The sequence below is a fragment of the Mya arenaria genome, chromosome 11 (assembly GCF_026914265.1).
Source record: "Mya arenaria isolate MELC-2E11 chromosome 11, ASM2691426v1".
Taxonomy (NCBI): domain Eukaryota; kingdom Metazoa; phylum Mollusca; class Bivalvia; order Myida; family Myidae; genus Mya; species Mya arenaria.
Genome location: NC_069132.1, coordinates 36,659,657 through 36,676,980, shown reverse-complemented (window position 1 = coordinate 36,676,980; position 17,324 = coordinate 36,659,657). Strand labels below are relative to the sequence as shown.

General features: G+C 34.2%; 2 protein-coding genes across 7 annotated transcripts; one reads left to right on the top strand and one right to left on the bottom strand.

Annotated features, from left to right (window-relative positions):
- Positions 1 to 2,766: 2,766 nt before the first annotated feature.
- On the top strand, positions 2,767 to 6,330 carry LOC128207978 (uncharacterized). Of its 6 annotated transcripts, XR_008256792.1 has the most exons (4): positions 2,789 to 3,982; positions 4,288 to 4,376; positions 4,920 to 4,987; positions 5,492 to 6,330. XR_008256792.1 is itself a non-coding variant. In XM_052911222.1 (3 exons), exons 2-3 carry the CDS (start codon positions 3,112 to 3,114, stop codon positions 4,362 to 4,364), a joined length of 948 nt encoding a protein of 315 aa, XP_052767182.1. In that variant the 5' UTR covers positions 2,767 to 2,858; positions 2,994 to 3,111; the 3' UTR covers positions 4,365 to 6,330. The 6 variants fall into 6 exon arrangements, 4 of the variants coding, with proteins under 4 accessions (XP_052767182.1, XP_052767181.1, XP_052767180.1 ...); XM_052911222.1 differs by having other exon boundaries at positions 2,767 to 2,858; positions 2,994 to 3,982; positions 4,288 to 6,330; XR_008256791.1 differs by having other exon boundaries at positions 4,288 to 4,987.
- Positions 6,331 to 10,179: 3,849 nt separating this feature from the next.
- LOC128207419 (microtubule-associated protein 10-like) lies at positions 10,180 to 14,833 on the bottom strand. The gene is made up of 4 exons (XM_052910312.1): positions 12,705 to 14,833; positions 12,182 to 12,325; positions 11,572 to 11,701; positions 10,180 to 11,115 (listed from the first exon to the last, which is right to left on the bottom strand). Exons 1-4 carry the CDS (start codon positions 14,640 to 14,642, stop codon positions 10,379 to 10,381), a joined length of 2,949 nt encoding a protein of 982 aa, XP_052766272.1. The 5' UTR covers positions 14,643 to 14,833; the 3' UTR covers positions 10,180 to 10,378.
- Between the last annotated feature and the right edge of the window lie 2,491 nt (positions 14,834 to 17,324).

Below are 17,324 nucleotides of genomic sequence, written 5' to 3'. Positions count from 1 at the left end.
TCAAAGCATTTTCGTCTTTGAAGGTTCTATTTTCTGCAATTCTTTAGCACGCAAACCTCATATGATAGTTTAAAAACGGCTTTTGAATGATGTCAATAAAAAATACTGATTCGTGGTATTCATGGTAAACTTTTGGTAAAAACTTATATTTTAGTTAATGCCTACTGGTTCAATACACGAGTTTTTGAATTCCCGATTCACCCTAAATTTGATAAAGATATGACATAGGGTACTCTAATAAGATACCAAACACTAAGAAAATTGTGCTAATTTATAAAGAAGTTGTCTGCCAGTACCAAATATCTCAAACAAGATCTATTTCTCCCTTAAAAATTTGAATCAGTTCAAATCATTGGTTTTATTTTGTGGCATGAAAGACGATATTTAGCTACTGTCACCGCCGCCAACACTTACACCACCACCACAGACGTCCGTGGTGGCGGTGTTAGTGTTTGCGGCAATGACAGCAAAACTTGTGCAGATAATAACTTACATGTAAAAAGCTTTTATCAAGTCAAAATAAATTTCATGACAATGTTTGTGCGTATATTATTTTTAAGTCAAATTCGTGTTTAATTGCATCCTTAACTCCAGAGTTCTGACCCTTTTACTTTAAAAGTAATAGTTGTATGCATTGTGCAAACAATAAATTTAAGTAATTTGCTCCGTCAGATTGACTGAGAATTGATCTTCTTGAAATTAAACGATGGAGAATTCGAAAACTTTGCCTGTAATTGGCCCAAAATTACATGCAAAAACCAGTTGTTTGTTGTTGTAAATATTTACTTCATGTAATATCAACCAAATATTATTTTATATAATTAAGGAGCTTTTTGTGCATGAACGCGTTAGGCTCTGTCCTTTCCTGTTTTGTATGAATGTATTGTAAAAAAAAAACCGCTTGCATTAGAAATTCAACAATGAACAAGAAAACCGAACACATCTGTAATATTTGGTTAACAGAACAGGCGTGACGACGGTCATCCGTCTAGTTTCTTGGTGTTTACGCTACATGGGACACACTGAGAAGATTGGAAGCCCCACACACTGGTCGTTGGTTTATTTTTTTTTATTTTTTTGCTGAAACACAGTTCCCAGCAAAGGAAACCGTTGACATTATTAACCGAATGATAATAAATCAATATGTTTTACTTACATCTCTAATTTCATTCTATGGACAAAACTACGTTCGATATAGTCTTAGATCTAGTCCATATAAACAGCCGCTTCAGAGTCTTTGGCTATTTTTGTATTGGCGACCTTACATAAAAGTGAACATAATGAATATCCAATGTATGAAAACGTTCCCATAACGCGCATTATTGTGACTAGTCTTAGTTCTTATTAATTTGATCTCAATACGATCACTGAAAAGCAAAAGCCAACTACTTTGAATGGAAATAAATTAACTAGATTTGTTTCTTGCGATTGTTTGAATAAATATTGTGATTAAATGATTATTACTTCTTATAAAACAACAATAGTGGAAGGCAATATGTACCTTTGTTAAACAGCTGCAACATTAAATCATACGTTCTTATTGGTATTGAAGTCAATCAAGCTTTACCTGTTATTCGTGTGAACCGGGGAGCCGAAAATGCATGGAGTGAACCGGTACGCATTTCCTCAAATATTACATTTTTTACCGAAAGCTCAGCGATCAGCATTGAGAAAACGTCATAGAAACAGTTCAATGACATAAAGTTTCATACGGTTGTGATAAATAGCAGTTTTAACGACGAAAACGCATGAAAGACAGTTCTGCCTAGTAAAAATATGCATTATCGCGATACATGTTAATACATGCTTTGTATTAATTGATTACCGGGAAAAAAAAAAACTATAACAGGAAAAATCTTAAAAACATATTCATTAAGCTGAGTTTTCCATCAAGGATAAGCGGTAAATGCGGGCGCAGCAGAAATCCCTGTCCTAGTTTATTGAAAAAGATTTCCTTATTTAGTGCATATTTTCTCATTAACTGAAATATGCAAATCATTTAAATCAGCCTTTGTGTTTCAATACCTAAACATAATCTTGAAGAATTCAAGGCTTTAAGAGCTGTATGACAATTTAGAAGAAAACGTTTTTCAGGGCGCACCCCCCCCCCCCCCCCAAAGATTGTTTATAAAGTTTATTTTTTATTTCAATATAGGAGAAAAGATAATAAATTACGTCCAAAATGCACGATTTCGGATAATAAATCGTTATAATTTTCTAAGTTGAGTACCAACAAGACCCCTGTGAACACTTTGAAAAAAATAATTCGGTTCTGAGGGAGAGGCGCAAGTCAATGCTTACACCCCAAAGTATAACGCCCCATATCACGTCATATCCTGTACCTGCCACTGAGACTAGCAAAATAGAGTCTTCGAATTATGTCCCTGGTATGGACAGATGGTACTGAGTTATCTTGAAACAAGTAAATGGAAAATTAAAATAAAATAAAATCCTGAAAATGACTTAGGCCTCATACAGAAATGCTAGATGCTACATGTATAGTTTGTTCAAAAGATGCCTCTCATGCCAGTGGTGTACATGCCTGCATGGCACAAATTTTGGTACAACCTGTGTCATTGTAGCCCATTGCTTAATATGAGGATGGTGTTTTATGCACTCTTACATGTTTTCTCTGAAGTATTATGCCTAAGTTAAACTAGATACATGTGCATTTTAATAATAACGCATGATATATACGCGTCTCTGGGAGTGAGTGATAATCTAGGCAAGTTCCTACACTCTGACCCAAAATCAATACGGTGCCTGTTTTAACCCACGTGACCTTGTCCGTTCGGCATACGTATCGGCGCCATTTCTGCGTAGGAAATACTTTGTTCGATGAAAACGAAATAAAATTGGTAAGAAGAACTTGTGGAGGTATATGTCTATGTCAGCATTTGATTCTTGAGTTAACAATACATTATTTACTAAGACTGACAACATTCACCACCATTTAAGACAATGAGTACCATTTGTCCTTCCTTTTTGGACAGCGTTCCGGAAATAGAAACAGTCCCACATTTCGACGACCCGGGGACCTTGTTTGCCGAAGTCTTGGACACCGTCAGCCCAAACGGACACACTCAAGAATCTGATTTCTTAGTATCCGAAATGTCTGACGACGACTTGGAAATACTTGATTATTTGAACTCAATGAATAAAACAAAAACAGAAATCGGACCCTCTAGAATGTGTACGCGTAAAAGAACTTTTTCTGAAATTGAGGATTCTGAGAATCCCAGTAAAAACTCTATTTCAAAAATTGATGACATTAAGGATGAGTATCCACCTGGCACGATTATATTAGATGCACGAAGTCTTGTCCCAGATTATTCAAAAAGTCGAAGTGGGCGGCGGAGTTTAGTCAGCAATTCTGATGGCTCTGATTTTGATGATAGTAGGGAATCAACTCCATGCATGTCCAAAGGAGCTATACAGTCTCGTAAAAATAGGCAAATGCAGAAAAATAAGTTAAAAGTACTGGAAGCATCCGTTGAAAAGTTGGGTTTGGAAAAACATCATCTGAAACATCAAGTGAAAGCAAAAGACAATCATATTGAGTGCTTAGAACAGGAAGTTGCTTATTTAAAATCTGTTCTTGCTAATCAGTCATGCATTGCAAATATCTTGAAGACCTTGCCTTCAGTTCCTGGTATGTACTTTCTGGCCCCAGATGGCAAAATGTTTGGATCACAAGGTCCAGAAAATACGAAGGTTACCACAGGTAAAGGACGAGAGACATTAAAAGATAAACCTGATGAAAATGGCAATGTTAAGGTAACATCAAATGGTGTCTATGTACGGGCAACTGGGTCTGCCAAGAACTCTAAAGACTCTTCGTTACCTGACATACAACAGCGTTCCCTCCAAGCCCTAAAGGGAACAACGGGTGGTGTTTGCCTGCATGTGTCCAACAATAAGGCATCTCTTGAGTTCTGTTCTTCATGTGCTAAAAGTGCTTCAAATGGTTGGGAGAAAGCAGGTGATCATAGCTATTTCAAAAATTCAGAGATGAAAAAAGGAAGTGATGAAAATGAGTGATTTCTGTGAATGGAATTTAATTTGTAATTGTGGTGAAGTGAAAGCGGTGTAAAAAATAATGTGAAGAGTTAGGATAGAAAAACATGTTTAAAATTTATTGGCTTACTTCACTTTCATTACTTAATTGATAGCTAGTAATTTTTGTAAAAAATACTTTTTGTGTTTAATGTTCATTGTACATATTTTACTCTTCATGATTTTGACTGTCTTCATTGTATTTTATCAGATTTTTGCTTTACTTTCCAGTAAAACTTGACATTGCCAATAGGCAAAAGCAAGGTGTTTCTAAAGAGAATGAGAGGACTGAAAATGGTGTAGTATAACCACATTAAATGGTCTGTGTCAAATATTCATGTTCTTACTTTGTGAATTTACATTCCACGACAAGTTGCAAAGCATTTCAGTATGCTGCAATCCTACTGGCCCTGAGTTATGAAGGTTTGAAATAATTATAAAAGTGCTGTGGTACTGTCCAGACATTTGGTCTCGTCCATATGTTGGTACCGTTGCCCAATTAGGATGAAATGTGTTTGACAGCTTGGTTGGAATGTGAACTCATTTTTTTACATTTATTTATTTATGTATACCTTTTATATAAAATCTATGTGTTTATTGAATCATGTTTTTTTCAGCAAAATTACAAATTTGCAAGTTTCAAAATTTAGAATTTAACAATATCATAAAAATAATTTTATGAAGAATTATGGGGAGTTAATTTTACATGTAAATTCTTACAAGATCCTTGCTTAAATTTTACGTGAAACGTTAAAGGGAATTTAAATGTATAATTTCATAATGGGTGTAAAGTTAGGAGAGGGTTGGCATGGGTACAACAATCTGTACAACTATATCAATGTTTTCTCTGTTTTCTCTTTCAGTGACTGGGTCGAGTAGCGATGAAATACTGGGAAGCGCATTGGTTATAGTTTTCACTAGCAATTCAATGGTAATTGAATTATTCTGTAATAATAGTAATATTCTACTTTGAATATGATGCACCTATGAAGTTTCATTATATGAGCATCAATAATTATGATACAATTATAACTCAAGTTTGTCATTAATATGATACAATTACATTTATAACTTAGTTAATTCCATCCCCTTTTGAGAACTTACATCACAATTTAGTTGCCTATGAAGTTACTCAATTTCTTGATTTTTTTTAAAGTTAAATGCTAAGATATAAAAGTATTACTAAGTATGGTTAAATTTTTAATTGTCAATTAGTGTCGTCTGAAATTATCTATATGAATTTTTTTGTTACAATGTACATGTATGTACATTATTACTGTCAGAGTAGACTAAGTACTACATGTATATTTGATTGGTTGCATTCAATACATTAATGCCTTATGATCTGTAAAATCTCTGTAACATATCTTTACATTGTATAGATTTTATGAATGTCTGTTGAGCATTGTAATGGTTTGTATTGGTTATGTTGTAGTGATGGCGATAAACCCCCATATCACCTGCCTGGGGGCTCGAGTGTACAAGCATGTTTAACTCGTGGGTTTGTAGATTGTAAGTATGGCACGATCAAACATTGACATCCTGATAATGTTAGGTATTGTAGTAAAACTATTAAGACAGCTAGCTTATGGTCAAGTGGCAGAAGCTTGTTATGGAATATTTAAATTGTTTCGTTAATAATTTAATATTGATAATAATTAACAAATAATCATATACAATGCAGGGATGATCAAATTCATGAATTTCAAGTTTTAATTTCAGACTTAATTGTGCATTTGTATTTTTACTGGACATTTGAATCTAAAACAGTATGAAGTGCATTAAAATTGGGGAAAGAAACAATTCAACAGGATTGTATTGACCCTTTATTTGGCCTTGATCTGAATCGCTCGTGCTCCAACATAATTCTAATTGGATGTCATCCCTGTAAATGATATTTCTGTGGCAAATTAAGATTTATAATATACAATGTATAATAGGTTATCATTAGTTATTAACATATAGTTTTATACTTGTCTCCTTAATGCAAAAACTCAATATGTTTCTATTTATACTTGCTCTGATTTGAGTTTTTGCCTTAAGGTGAAAAGGGTTCATGTTTCTTGATCACTGCAATTAAAATATTAAATGTACAGGATGTCATGTATTGGTCTGTCTGGAAGGTTAAAAGTATAAATGTTACATGGTATTCTGTGTTTCAAACATATAAATGCATGTAAATATGAATTTGAGATGTTGTTTAAAATTTGAATTATTATACTGTTTGTAGAGTGTGCAAAATTGTTGTCTGTTAATAAAATATGTGAAGTGGTATTTTCTTCTGGTTTTTTTTGTTGGTTTTAGCTGTGTTGAAAAAAAAGAGATTGATGACAGTTGTTCATTTGGTTACACCTTTTAACATGTTTTAAGTTGTTAAATAACAAGAGCAGTCACAAACTGCTGTATGCCCTGCCGAATTAAGAACCGTATCAACTTTGCCTTAAGACGAAGGATTACAATTAAACAATGGTCAAAAATAACTGCACCCAGCGTTCTGGTTCTTGTGCACTTCTTCTAAATGAAATCTTTCGGTATATAAAGTTTGAAGTATATGTAAATTCGTTTTATGCACTGGATTAAAATATGAGTATGAAAATTAACAAAGGTCAATAACTTGAAACAATACTGCACCCAGAGTTATGGTTGTTGTGCACTGTACTTCGGAATGAGATCCATCTTGAAGTGAATACTCCAAAGACTTCCATTTATGTTTCAGACAAAAAGACAAGAACTAGAGAATACTGCATAATTAGTTATGGTTCTTGTGCACTACACTTGCCCATAATGAGGTCTATCTGTACATGAAGTTTGAAGACTTAAAGCTTTGCTCCTGACAAAATATAAGTATGAACATTAACAAAGGGCAATAACTCAAAAATACAGCAACCAGTTATGGTTCCTGAAGAGAGCACTTCTCCTCATGAGATATATCTGTATATGAAGTTTGAAGTAAATACCTCGAAAACTTGTGCTCTGGATAAAAAATGCAAAAAAGTAAAGGGCAATAACAAAAAATACTGCAGGCAGTGTTATGGTTCTTGTACATTGCAGTATTCTATCTGTATATGAAGTTTGAATTCAATATCTAGAAGATTTCATGAGCGCACAGACAAGATTGCAGTGATGCACATGTGTCGACCATTACTGTATCCCATTGGCCTTTTAGCGAATCAGTAGTGGATGAAGTTGTGAATCTTGAAGAATTCAACATTTAAATTTAACAAGGTTGTACATAAGTGGTGATTGTTGGTAGGTAACAGTTAATTCTGCTACAAAAATACAAGTTTGACTCACTATTTTTAAAAGGAGTAATGGCCCCTTTTCAACTCTAAATGAGCCAAAAATATGAGTCCGGAGAATAACCTGTGATTGGGTTGGCGAACTGAAGGATGTTCACTTACACATGTTTTACGTAATAAGGATTCAGTCAAGTTTGTTTTTGGACCGAGTTAAGGCCCCTTTGAGGTCACGGCTTCTGAATTTTTTCCGCACAATCACTTAGAACAGATTGTCCTAGATGACCTTTATTGTTTTTGTGGTCAGCAAAGTTGCTAACTTGCCTTAAAAAACAGTATCCAGACAATAAGGGTTGACACATTCAGATAATTTTTGGTCAACATAATACCTAAAATAAGTTTTGTTAGAAACCAATAAATTTTGATTAACTTCAAATTTCCCATATAAAATGGTATGCAAACAATTACGCTTTAAAGTGATTACTAATTTAATTATTTTTGCTACTCCTGTTGTACCAAGATATAAGGTCAAGGTTGAATTTGGTTCCAGACCATTATTATTTGAGAGTTATGGCCCATATTGTCTTGGATTTGCCAAACAGAATGGTGTCCCAACAGTTATGAATTTTTTTACTGTTTTAGACAATTTATATACCTGTTTAACATCATAAGATATAAATCAAGTAAGACTTCCGTTACAATCCTTCAATATTTTACAGTGTTATGTCCCCTTGTTCAACTTTGAAATGGAAAAAAGGTGTCTGGATGTAAACACTTTGATACACATGTTCGATAACATAAAAACAGGTCTAAGTGTGACATATTTAACAAATTAATGTACCAACTTTTGATAGAGTTATTGCCCCTTTTCAACATAGAATTTGGTGCCTGGACGATAATTTAATACAGGTACAATGCGTTCAAATTATTGTTGTTACACATGTTTTTCACTACTGGAAATATAAAATACCGGGCAAGGTAGACTTTGGTTAGAATCCAATGTTTGGCGTAATGGCCCCCATTTTAAAGAAATAGCTTACTATTCCTGTGTTGAGTTTGATTCCTGGTCGTGTGCGGTCAAAACCATGGTCACTAGGTCAATTTAAATAAAAAATTCATGTTGACACTAAAGACCTCATTACATTTTAATACATTAAAATCTCCCCCCCCCCCCCAAAAAAAAAATCTTTTTGACACTTGGGCAGTCAACAGTGTCATACTTGCATCAATAATGTCATACATGAAGAATGCTTTTGTCATTAAATCCAGATGAAGTTCACATATGGGGCATGAGTGTCCGACCAGGTCACAAGATCAATTTATAAAAACCCATGTTAACACTTAAGGACCCCTATTTGGCTTAAGACAATGAAACTTGGTCAAAATGTTTGACTGCAAAACATCCAAGTTCGGTACCACGACCTAGGCCCTAACACAAATCTTATCTAGTTAACCCGTTATTATGTTACTTATTAAGTGGAATTTGCAAACCATAACTAAATAATAAATTGCTGCCTGAATCTGGAATGCATTTATAGGTAACAAGTCACGCAAATCTTGGCTAGTTTGCCAGTTATTATATAACTATTAGTTGAATTCACAAACCATAACTAGATCAAATTTTCGATGACACTAGTCAGGTTATGAAAGACTCGAAATGCCACAATGATTACCAGCAGTTCTCAAATTCCAACCCCAATACATTGTACTGTGATTTCCTATCAGGGCGGCCTTTGGGGATATCAATCATATACAGTGATAGCTCTAGTTTGAAAAAATAATGTATAGAACCCAAGACCATGTCCATTTCTTGGTCAAGGATTATCATGTCGCTAGTAAAAAGCTCCATTGGTTTAACATTTGTGAATATATCAGGATTTTTCAATGGCAAGCCAATTGGATCAATAGTTACAAGTGGTACTCCGAAAACAGTCTGGTTTGAAGTCAATTATGCAGAGCTTAGTGCAATTGGACTTAATTACAAACATCAGTATCTTTTGAAAGACAAACTAGCACACAAAATGTTGATAATTTTAATAGCAATATATTAACTTAATATTCTACAAATAAACTAAAGACTACAAAGTCACTACAATATCTTCTAGAAACTTAAATATCACAGCTGCTTTAAATATACATGTATAAACAATGGGCCGATTGTTCAAAATTTCTTAAAGAACTTTAACAATGTAAATAACAAGATCATTGTTAACTTTTCAACGTGATATATGATGATGTGCTTACATATTTAAATAAATCCAGTACAGCTGATACAGTTGTCTTGAATCAAGTTATAAATGCTGCAGATCACAAGTTTGCCCATGAAACTCCCAGAGCTGTAAAGATTTGAAAATTGACAAGGATGATGTTAACAAAGTTCTGAACAATCGGCCCAATGTCTGCAAATATAAATTTATGCTATGTCAAAACTACAGGCATAACAAGACAAAAATCCTTATCCTGAAAATCCTTAGAAATTACTTGAGTTTGAGGTATTCAGTCTTGTAATCTAAAGCCATTTCAACATACTTCTTACTATTTTAAATGCATATGTCCAGCAAAATCAACAAAACACTAATGTTAGTCTGAATTTAACAGCTCCCAATTCTGATTTCTTTCACACAGGATTAAAAATTTCTAAATTTTATCATCAAAGAAACCTTATGTGGTTTTGCTTAAATGTGTGAGATCTTAAGTGTCCGTTTTTAGCTATTTGAATTAATTTGGGACCATAATTATGATAACACTTGAACAAACGAAAAATAAATAATGCTTGTTTCGAAAATTTCAATATTTGGGTACGGTATCTGTAATGTTGAAGAAATTAAATGCAACATTTCTTATTCTGACAGTAACAAAATTATAAAATCCTATGTTTACGAGCAGTACCTATCATATGAAAGAATTTTAACCCAACCTAAATGGTAACAACAACAAAATTGAATGTACCAATGAAATATTACATGTAGCAAATGTGGATAAAAAACTACCAATTAATTGCATTGATCCTATAAAATTGAAAAATCTCAAGCATGAAATAATATGCCAATCCTTAGATATATACTATATTTTAGATATTCTTAATCCTAATTAATTGTGAATCCGAGTTTGGAATTGGGTATAAATCTTTGAAATTCTGGAAGAGATACTTTGCTGCTTTCATCTTTTTCACTGCTCATGTGAAAATCATCTGAATAACTTCCATCACTTATCAGTGAGAGGATATTCTCTGATTCTGAAGGCATATAGGAGCTCACAGACTCCGTGTGAATAGACTCTTTCTTAAACTCGATCTTCCTCTCTCGAAGATTTTTCCTTGGCCTTGGAGAGGGATTCTTAGGGCTGCCTTGGGAAGATCGAGATCTTGGTGTACCAGTTGGCGTGGGCCGAGCATTAATGCTGTCTACTTTAAACTGTTGTGAGCGGCGCATCGAAGGCAGGGGCGACTGCTGTGAAGCCTGGGGATTAAGAACCTCAAACTTCATTGAAAGCCTTGTCTGGGTAGTACCTTGTGTCAAACTTGGCGTGTAACCTCCAGTTACAGGGCTCTTGGCTGCAAAGGACCGGTCGGTGCTAGGAGTGGGAAGGGTTCCAGATTTCTCTCCCTCGCTCATCAATTGCTGAAGCTCTGGCTCGTCAGTAGATTGAAACTGGTTGGTGTTGGTGTTGTACTCCATAGACTTGAACAAGGACTCTCCAGTTGTGGCGGCCTGCTTAAACTGTTTGGACATTCTGGTGGACTCTAATGGGGAATCCGTATCTATCGTGGTGTTCTGGGAAGTGGCACCATCGGGCTTGATGGAGTCAGGTAAGGTGTCATCTCCTAAAATATTGAGTACATAAAGCTTTAATGTGAAGCGTAGACATCCCTTTAAAGCTATAATATTATAGATAATAAAATATCATTTATTGATAAAAAAATAAAATTCATGTGCAACAGTTTGTGTACATACTGACTAACATCTAAATGCCCTTCTAAGTTTAAAACGGGCTTGTCATGTCAAGTGCTTTATAATTTAGTTTAACTATGAAAACTAAGTGTTTTTATCATACAATTATGTATTTTACATAAAATACATGAAAATAAAATATTTTAGATATTATTCAGTTAGTATGAGATACTTAACTTAGGAAAATGACTTAAGATGGTTGATGAATACCGGCCCAGGTCTCCTTTTTTGATAAAGTGAGATATCATTTAGATCTCTTTATTTAATTCACAGAAGGCCCCTTTAGCAGTTGCTACTCTATTTCACTAAAGGACAATCAATATGATTACCCTTATTGAATCCGGGGAATCTGGAGGAACCTGTGTCCCTCTTGTCTGTAATGGACTCCTCTTCAAAGCTGTCAGAGAATGTGTTGTCATGATCATCGCTCTCATACACTCTAGCACTGGGGATGTGAACCTGAATGATATTTCAAAACAATTAGAAAAATTGAAGTGCATTTATGAGTTACCTATTTAACACAATCTGTAAAATCACAGTGATTTATGAGTTTCTTTTTTTCATTTATAACTTCCAATAGTGTAACATTACTTCATTAATACTTCTTTAAGGCATTTTCAGCTCACTGGTATTTAGGCTTAACTAAGTATTTCTCATAATCAATAAACATTAAAATGTTTTGCAGTCCACTTCAAAACCCAGAACAAAATCTAAACTGCCATGGTCTACATGTTCTACCCATATACTTGATATATATCACAATATTTGAAACCTCTGTCTTTAGACTTTATAACTAAAAATTGTATGTAAGAAAACTGGTTGATAAACCATCTTCCAACTTCAGATACCAACACTCATATTTATGATTACCCCAAGATTAATACAGCCTAAGCAGAATATATGTAACATGGGTACATGACGATGTCAAACTTCACTCACCTCTATTCTGGAGCTAGGTACACTATCTGCAGCAGAGTCAAGTCGTTCCTTGCCAGCATCAGAAGGTTCGGTCTTGCTTGCACCATGGGCTGTATTCCTCTCATGGCTGTCAACATCAGAGTCCTCTCTGACCTGCACAGTCTCCTACAATAGGTTGACAAGTAGCAATGCATTTATTCTAATCTATAAAAACCATTAGTACATGAGGTTAAATATTTGGTGTATTTAAAGTATAAATAGATATCTAATCTATCAAATTTCATGAACTGTCAGACATGTATATATTGAAGTATGCTAGTTTAAAACTTGAACCCAATAACAGTAAAGCTGTAAAAATTTATTCAATATAAAAATTTATAATTCAATATCATTTGGTCTAGGGGTATTTTTTGAGAAAGCCAGTTCAACATGTGAAAACTAACTGCGCATTTAATTAGTGTCTTTTTAATAGTTATAATATAGAACATTTTATTCTTAAAAAAGACTAGTCTTTAATGAATAACTACAATGTTATATTCTATACCTTCAGTTGTTTATTCTTTTTCAGTTTTGGAGACTTGCTCCGTGTCTTAGCAGGGGAACTTTCTCTGGAGCTTCTCTTTTTTAACTTTTTAGTGCGGGAAACTTCCGCCATTAGCTGGCTCTTTCCAAGCGTTTCTTTCTCCAATTCTTTTGCTGCTAGTCTACGCACTTCAGTGTAGGTATCTGACAGATTTCCAGTTTCCAATTCTGGCTCTGGCTCTTTCTGTTTTTGTCTCTCTTTTTGTCTTTGAAGTTTTATAGCTTTTTCATCCTTTTCAGCAGATTCTAACCAGTTAGGATTTTGTTTAGCAAGCCTTAACCTTTGAGTGTTAGTAAGACCAAAAACTAATTTAGTTTTCTTCACACCAGCCTCTGGCGCTTTCCTTAACCAGCCTTTGCCTTTTGGAACACCTTCTGTTTGTTGTACAGATCTGTTTGATTTACGGCTTCGTTTTTTCTGACTTAATGGAGCAGCACTTTCTTCTAGTTCAGTGGCATCTCTGACAATTTCTTCAGATTTACTTTTTTGAATGCTACCTGCTTTAGCTGGTGCTGCCACAGATGTTTGCGCCTGTGATACCTGTTGCATAGCCTGGTTTACAAACTGGGGATTCTGTATCTTTGACAGCTCAGTTAGTAAAGCTGTCAGTAAGGGAAACGCAGGTTCACTTGCACTAAATGCACCAAGGTTAAATGCAGGTACTTGCTGATTGCTCTGTTCAGTTTTATTTGCTCCTTTGATGTTACTGATGACAATTGTTTTTGCATCTTGTACACGCACCTCTTCTTTATGAATTTGAGACAAAGGACTTTCTTTTACCTTCCTGTCATCAAGTCTGTTAAGATTTTGTTTATCTAAATGTTCATCCTCTGAGAGGTCTTCCAATGTTGCATCATCAAATGCGCTTGAGTATCCAAGATAGGCATTTATGTCTCTTTCTATGTTAACAGTTGGTTGTGCTTCGCTGTTGTAAAACAATGGAGGAGGACGAACCATGTTAGGATTCAGAATTATTTCATCATCACTCTCACTTTCATCTTTGGCTATCATGAAATCGGGTGCTTTTTGTGGAGCCTTTCTTCTCCTTTCAGTTTGGGTTTCAATTGATTTCAGTATCTTCTCAGCCTTTTCAGCAACATCAATATTATCTTGTTCAAAATTGTCAGTTTGCATTAAAGCATCACATTTGTCCATTTCTGTCATTGCAGCGACATCCCTTGTACTGTTTAAATCAAATGGTTTTCTTACTGGCGGAGCTGCTTGCGTGGCTTGCTGTTGTTTAATTTCAATGACTTCTTCAACCACAGACTGTTGCTGTTTTGAATGTTGTTGTCTTGATTTTTGTTTTGGTACTTCTGATGCTCTTTTAACAAATGCACTATTTGGCAAATGACTGATAAGCCCCGGACCTAGACTTAACAGCCGAAAGCCCATTATCATGTATCCTATCTCCTTGCCCATTAAACTATAGATTTTGAAAAGCCCCTTATCTCCATGGACTGATGGTACAGTATGTCCATTTGTTTTAATATCATGTTTAATCGAATCCAATTCACTCAAAGCAAGAGAGCTATTTCCGAGCAGTTTCGGAACCTCCGGGTATTCATCTATAACCATTATGTACAACGGTGTGTTTGTCAAATGCATTGCAAGTGTGTCAACAGAAATCTTAAATAGGCAAGATTTCCCTTTCTTCACTATAAAGTTTCCGTTTTTGTCTTGCAGCTCGGCAAACTGATTCGGCACTCTGTAATATGGATCAATGCTGATCTTCTGTTTGATGCCATCTGCCAAATCTTTCTCAACATGACTGATAAGAATCGTTGGGAAATCCAACAATCTAAATGCTACAGCAGGATATCTGCATGTGACATACGGAAGGTACAGTTTCTCAACAACAAGTTCAAGGGAAAACAACGATTCCTGCCCTGTTCCCATTCTTTCACGTCACTGCAACTGACTTTTCAGTTAGAGACTATGTAGTTGTTTGATCAGGGTTCGAGCATCCTATGAAATGACTGTGCATGAAGATGAAATCAGACAATGTGTTCAATGTTTTTAATAGTTAAACTCCTGTCCGCCATGTCTAAACACATCCAAGCAATTCGGAATACTTGGTTTTCTTCGGTGCTTTTTAAAACAGACTGGTTGCGTGATAGGTCAACGTGCAGGAAATTAGATAAATAGTAAATTGTTACCTCATTAGGGTGTGAACATTCATGGCAGTTATTTTTGAAAATCCTATAAGGCATGGTCAAGATACAACACGGACAAGCATCATTTCAGCCTTTGACCTATAAGTATGGCATTGACCTTTGAGGTACAGTCCTTGGACTTGGTTGCGACACGTCAACTCATTATAAAATATTTTGTTATATAATATCAAGAAAGACGGTTACACAATGAAGCAAAACATGTATGGAAATGGGTGGGAACGAAATCACACGCTTAAAGTGTTTATCTTGATATGTTATATATATATAAATATAATTATTGTGTAACACTTGATCACACATTGAATTATATAGGGCGGTTTAAATGAATTATGGTCATTTCGTAACCTTTCCATTTCGTAACCGCTCATTGTTGGTCATTTCGTAACCATTGTGTTAGTTAATTCGTAACCGTTAAGAAGTCGAATGGTCATATCGTAACCGTTGACACCTATATGAGGAATTAATTTAATATCATTTGAGTTTACAAAATAAGTTTACTGTAAGTATAAAACATAAAATTATGAAGTTAAATCTAGTAGTTGTATTCCTTCTGTATTCCTAACAGTGTAGTGCGATTTGCCAATAAACTCTGAAACTATGACAAATATTATAATTAGGCTGAGTATTAAATGTAATATTTTTTTTAATTCACAGATGTTTTACCATTGAGAGGAATTGTGACCTTAAGCCAATATTTTTAAATATATAGACCATATAACTTTAGACTTTCATTTTTTTTAAATTGCTTAGAAGTATTGTAAAATTTAGTGAGTTTGCCGAATGAGAGTATGCGGTTTTTATATGCTTATTGTATTAAAAATGTGCCGATATGTTTAATTTTGTATCTTGTTATTGGAAATTAATACCATAACTAATAATTTTAGGCTGTTTTTTGTCGGTTTCGGATATAAAGTATGCAGAATGGAATATGGATCAATTGAGAAAAGAACAGAACAAAATTTTGTTTGTTTTAAACAATTCAAACAAATATAGTCAATGAAATAGGTCAAGAATGACCCTTGATCATTTATGTAAAAGTAATTTAACTCAAAAATACATCGCGATCAGTCTTAAATTATTGTTTATAAGTAAGCAAAATGTAAGAAAATAATTAACATATTTTGGTAGTATTAACAAATCATTTCTAATTTACCATAAATATATATATATATATATATATATATATATATATATATATATATATATATATATATATATATATATATATATATATATATATATATATATATATAATTACTATTGAGTAACGTAAATTATTGGTTTGTTATTAGCGAGAATTTGAGTAATGTCTCCAAATTGGTGTCTTGGTTGCTGTGCCATATACATCCAGGTTCGAACAATACACTTAACGATGTGCTAAGTGTACCAATTGATTTTTTGATAGTTACGAATTGACTAAGAGAATGGTTACGAAATAACCAAGATTCAGCGGTTACGAAATGATAAGGTTACGAAATGACCAAATCCCGTTTAAATTTACAACTGTAGCAGTTACCACTAGATTACTAAAATCGTCCAAATTTACTTTTTATGTCAAAATCACATACAATATATCGTCCGCCCTCATTGGCCGAAAAAGGTGTCTTGATGGTTTTTTTTTAAGGAGTACAATTCAAGAACCTATATAGTCAAGCATCTTTATCGACCTTCAGGATCAGTGATTTATCTTGGTGCAATTTACTGTCTTCTAAATGCTGTCTCCTTTTGCGAAAAAGTGTCCATTTATAATATTTATTATTATACTAGCTATTTTGGCATGTGATATGCACATAACAACGAACATTTTTTAAGAACTATAATAAACCACAACAATACACTTTAATTTTTACGAAACACAAACTTGGAATACCGACAAAAAGATTCAATATGCGCGTCATCTCATTCAGTGCAAATCCAGTTTGATTGTCATTAGATTACAAGTTTCCAACATGAAAGCATGTATTAGACAGTTTGGGAGCAAATGTGAAACATCTAAAATTAAACCGCTTATTACAACTATCTCAAATGTATAGGATTTTTAGTAATAATCATCTCTCATCATTGCAGTATAGGATGCCTTAAACCACAGCAGCAACCAAACAGCCAGGAAATGCGAGAGCGTTTAGTTAACTGTTTGGAAAAATAATTAAGAGTGTGTGCCTTTCCAAAAGTCGAAAATAAATCGAGAGCGATATCTATCTCGGGTGTACCCAAATTGTTGAAAATTAAGACATGGTGTTTATACCACATGCCAGAATATATTGACAATATGGTCATTTTTGAAACGGTGCAAAAATTGGTACCATAACCAATGTGTCGCTATCGAATTCGGGAAAAGGGTAAAGACGTGGAAATTTGTCGCCTGCTAAAGCAAACAATTAAAGGGACAGCCAGTTGTTTTCGC